The sequence below is a fragment of the Propithecus coquereli genome, unplaced genomic scaffold (assembly GCF_000956105.1).
Source record: "Propithecus coquereli isolate 6110/MARCELLA unplaced genomic scaffold, Pcoq_1.0 Scaffold213, whole genome shotgun sequence".
In the NCBI taxonomy this organism is placed as follows: domain Eukaryota; kingdom Metazoa; phylum Chordata; class Mammalia; order Primates; family Indriidae; genus Propithecus; species Propithecus coquereli.
Window position 1 is genome coordinate 1,004,721 of NW_012146412.1, and position 5,013 is coordinate 1,009,733.

General features: G+C 34.0%; 1 protein-coding gene across 1 annotated transcript in view; it reads right to left on the minus strand.

Moving 5' to 3' along the window:
• Positions 1-2,441: 2,441 nt before the first annotated feature.
• UBE2K (ubiquitin-conjugating enzyme E2K) overlaps positions 2,442-5,013 on the minus strand; it is an 87,449-nt gene continuing 84,877 nt past the window's right edge. Inside the window, exons 6-7 of the mRNA XM_012644502.1 lie at positions 3,001-3,129; positions 2,442-2,715 (exon numbers count right to left, since the gene is read on the minus strand). Of these exons, the coding sequence (XP_012499956.1) occupies positions 2,641-2,715; positions 3,001-3,129 (204 nt within the window). The 3' untranslated portion in view covers positions 2,442-2,640. The remainder of the gene's footprint in view (positions 2,716-3,000; positions 3,130-5,013) is intronic.

The window sequence follows — 5,013 nt, forward strand, 5'->3', positions numbered from 1 at the left end:
GGGTCACTAACTGCTATTCATTTGCTCATTCAGTAATCTGTACTGAAATACTATATAGCTAATTATTTCTTCTTTTAAAAGTTAGGCACATACTTAGGAAACAGGCCTGATTATAATAAAATGGGATTTTACTATATTTTTTCCAAACATAATTTTTCAGGCTTTTAAAACTGACAAATCCTAAAACATTGAGAACTATAAAAATAATCTTCACCAGGCTACTTTTTCCCTAGGCTTGAACTTTTTCCAAACACATTTAACACCAGAGGAAAAAAGCAATTGCCTTAGTTCCTGTGTTTGGGGAACTAAATACCTGCAGAGATGTGAAAAGCAGAAATAAAAAATCAGAAGTACAGTGAGAAATATACCAGAAAGGAAAAAAAAAGATTATCACATTAAATGTAAATGAGGTAAGTAAACATTTATAAGGAAGAATCCATTATGGAGAACGTCTTAAACCAAATACAAATATTGTACTTTCCTATTTCCTCGGCACTGGGGGTGTTGAAGTGCAGTTAGATGAGCAGATACCCTATGGTGCTAATGTGTATAAAAATCAAAGCAAGATATAGCTGCCTCCAAGAGCAAAGTATGTAATGTTTGACCTTTAGTAACCTCTGAGCTCTCTCTCCTTTGTCTAACCACAGGACAATTAAATATACCCTGATAATACAGACAAAAAATAAACTGGGTAGATGGTTTGATATTTTAAAAAATTCAAATATTACTAATATTACCAAGCCACTTTTCACTAAGAAAAAATTAATTCTAACCAAAGATGGAGAAAAATTGTCCACATTTTCACACAATCCCACCTTACTTCAAAATATAAAGAAAAGTACAAGGTTTCAAATATTTAAAATAAATAAAGAAAAATCTTGTTTCCTTTGGCATATTTAGAAAATAACGAAACTACAGCAATAAAAGGAGGTGATTGTATAAAGACTTATGCTTAAGCAAACATACGGGGGAAAGACAGCAACTGTGTTTAGTATGGAATAATATCAACTACAAGAGCTAACTATTAATTAAGAAAGTCTTACAAATTTTTGGAAGAACCCTCACATCTTTAATACTACAATATATTTAATAATGGTTCTTTTATTGCTTCTAGTATCAAGATTATTGAGAAGTCAAATGAAATTATGCTAACTTTATGGTTTAAAAATTACTTTCCAAATACTTAACGATTATAACTTAAATAACACTTGAAGAAAGCAAACCTTTTATAATATGACTTTCAATATACAGCCTTACTTTAATTCATTCTGAGTCCATTACATTTTCGTTATTTTGCATTGGTCCTGAAAATGTAAAAAGAATTCTACTTCTATGTATAGAACTGCCTGCATAAATCCACTCCAACCTTCATAAAATGGTCACATTAGTGTTTGAGCTTGCAAACTAATAATTTTCAAACTTTGAACTTAGAATGAAATGTAACTTTAATACAAATAGAAAGTCTGACTATGTACAAGAGAAGGTAAAGTTTTCAATTCTCGTATTATCAGAAACATCATAAAGAAAGCTAAATTTATAACACACTTCTATTCCTATGTGCATTTGAAGTATGTACAGGAAAACACCAACACAGCTTTCATGTGTCAATATGGGGAAGTGCAAGCAACAGTGACTTTTGAAGTATCCAATAAAGCAATCTCTATAAAGCCCAAAATTAGGCTAAAAACTACTGGAAACGGTTGATTATACCCTTGCCAGTTCTCAAAGAAAAATTTCATCAGTTTAAAAATATATGTCAAATTCACTGGAAAACTAAGTTGGGTTCTTTCATTAAGTCTGGGAATACTGTAATGTCAAGAATTTACTGTTTTCACAAAAGAAATAAAATTGGCGGCTCCATTTTTACATTATTACTTACTTACATAGGAAAACTTTAAGAGTGTTTGAAGAACTGTGACAAAACATTCCAAACCTACGACCTAAAAATGGAGCAAGGGATACTGTCCCTCGGCACATTTCCCCACCAAATACAGAGAAATTTACCATTAGAATGTTAGCTGTGTGTGGTGAGAGAGGAAAAATAGATATGGTGTCCCAGTCTGTTGACAAGGACAAAAAGGCTCTGAATAGGTCACCATCTTCAATTCTAGATAAATCTCATATTTAAGAATTCTCAAATGCTTAAAATGGTGGTCTTTTCAGCTACCCATCCTAAGAAGTCAAATACAAGCATGCAAGTAAATTCACAGGCACAAAGGATCCATGTTAAAAACAGTTAAGGTAGCTGTGATGCAACACCAACAATTTGAATGGCCCTGACACACTCAAAATATTATCTTAATTATTCAACAAAATCCTGAAGCAAACTCTTGCTAGTCTTGGTACACTGCTAAACACTAAAGTAGCATGTTTTTCCATGGTTTTAGCTTAGCTCAAAGAATTTTTACACTATTAAGAAAAAAAATTAAAGTATTTCCCCCTTTTAAATTTACACAGACGTTTAATTAGCTTTATTTACAGAGCAGGGATTTTTTTTCAGTCTCCAATGGTGCCTAGATAACATCATTAGGCAAGAATGCCAGTTTAAAAGAAATTTATGCAGAATCCTAAAAATAACAGATGTTGGTGCTCCTCAAGAAGAGGCAAGCTTGACTATATCAGCAGCTCTCTTTCTATGCCTCAGTTACTCAGAAGCAATTCTGTTGCAGTCTCTACATCCCATGATTTTGAAGACAAGGCCACTATTACTGCATTCTGTAGAGAAGAAAAGGGGACAAAAAATCAAATCTCAAGAAAACATTTATATTGAGAAATCACATCTTATTTCTATTCTTTAAGTTGCCTTGTATTTGCGGTGCATATAAGCTTCTAAAAATCAATGACTGGAATCAGCAAAAAGAAAAATCACTGATTTTAATAACAAAATTTGTTTACCAAAATTAGATTTTCTTATTTTCAAAACCACTTTTGTCAGCCAAGGATTTGCAGCAGTAGTTTTAAATCCATCAATACATCAAAATCAAAGTATCATGTACTTACCCTATCAAAGCCCATAGCACATAGGTTTTCTATTTTTTTGGTGTATTCTGGACTAGAAACTGGTGCTCCAGCATACACATGTGCCCAAAGTCGAGCTGTCTGTTTGAACATTTCCGGATTTTGTTTGTACTGTATGAGGAGGAAAAAATGGATTGACATGACAATACGGTTATAATATTTGATATGGTATCTCAGCTCTTAATTACCTAAGACCCTCTTTTTTCCCCAAATAAAACAAATTTACATTTAAAATGTGATTCCTTTTCCATTAAAGACAAGTTATGTCACTTGAGAAAAGACTATTTAACCTGAAGCTTTTTTTCCTTTTTTTTGAGACAGAGTCTCGCTCTGTTGCCTGGGCTAGAGTGCCGTGGTGTCAGCCTAGCTCACAGCAACCTCAAACTCCTGGCCTCAAGCAATCCTTCTGCTCAGCCTCCTGAGTAGCTGGGACTACAGGCATGTGCCACCACGCCTGGCCTAACCTGAAGCTTTGATTCACAAGTTGTATTGACAAAAAACCGAAACAAAACCAAAAGATAATTAACATTAATCCACTTTAATTTCCAAATTAAAAAAATATAATTAGCAAAAAACAAAGACTAAGTGAGGTATCATAGATGTTCTAAACTCTGCAGCAGCAAACATACAACCAACCACAGAATTATAAGCTTGTAAAATTATGTGGACATTAGCTAATAAATGTGACCAGCTTTTGTGCTAACTACAGGTCACGCTAGAATACAATTCTATTTTCTTCTATTGTTAGAGCTGTAATAGTGTACAGTGATTGAGGGGACCTTCACATCCGAAGTCCTAACTTATTGGCTGAGCACCGTGGCTCACACCTGTAATCCTAGCACTCTGGGAGGCCAAGGTGGGAGGATCGCTTGAGCTCAGGAGCTCGAGACAAGCCTCAGCAAGAGGGAGACCCCATCTCTACTAAAATAGAAAAAACTAGCCGGGCGGGGGGTACCCGCCTATAGCCCCAGATACTCAGGAGGCTGAGGCAAGAGGATCACTGGAGCCTAGGATTTTGAGCGAGACTGTCTTAAAAAAAAAAAAAAATCCTAACTTATAACATGTTTTGAGATGATTATGAACTCACAATAGAGTACTTTTAAAAGTTAAGACTTCCAATATGCATTGGAAAGAGGTAAATTTATTCTCAAATACTCTTGGACCACGATTACTTATTAAAGCAAAGTATAAACAATAACTATTCATTTTAATATTTCTTTTTAAAGTACTTTATACATTTTGAATATTTTAAGACAGATAAGTATCTATTACATATTAAAATGATAGACCTCGTTTCTACCATTAACTCATAGCAAGGAAATAGGTCAAATTATTGAACTATTTTAGGAGCTAGAAGAAATCTTTGACTCTAACCTCAACCTGTGAGGCTTAAAACTAAACAGAAAATCAAAGCTGGAACTCAAGCCATGCTGTTTTTAACAACCAAATAGGAATAAACAGCACATATATTAAACATGAAAAACCATAATTCCAAGCACTCTTGGGAAAAATAATAGAACATATTAACAAAGACATATACCTAAAATAAGAAGTAAACATCTTCAAGGGAAAGGAAGAAGAGAAGTTTCCCAGAAGAGATAATATGTAAATTAAAATCTTACAGGATAAAGAAATCTACTAAACTTTTCCTACTGAGGAAAAGTTTCCTAAAGTAAAGGAAATATGACAGATTGGATAAAATGACGTGTGCAAATAAATGCAATGATTGAAAAAGCATGAGTTTGAAGAAAACAAGAATATAGGAAATGAAGCTAGGTTTGTAGATAGTTCAAATCATGGAGAAACTCTGAAAACTGAAGACACTTGGACTCTAGTAGGTGATAGTGGAGCCATCAAAGTTTTTAGTAGTAAAGTAAAATAAATATTTATACTTCATAAAACTAACTGATATCGGCCGGGCACGGTGGCTCACGCCTGTAATCCTAGCACTCTGGGAGGCTGAGGTGGGTGGATCGCTCAAGGTCAGGAGTTCGA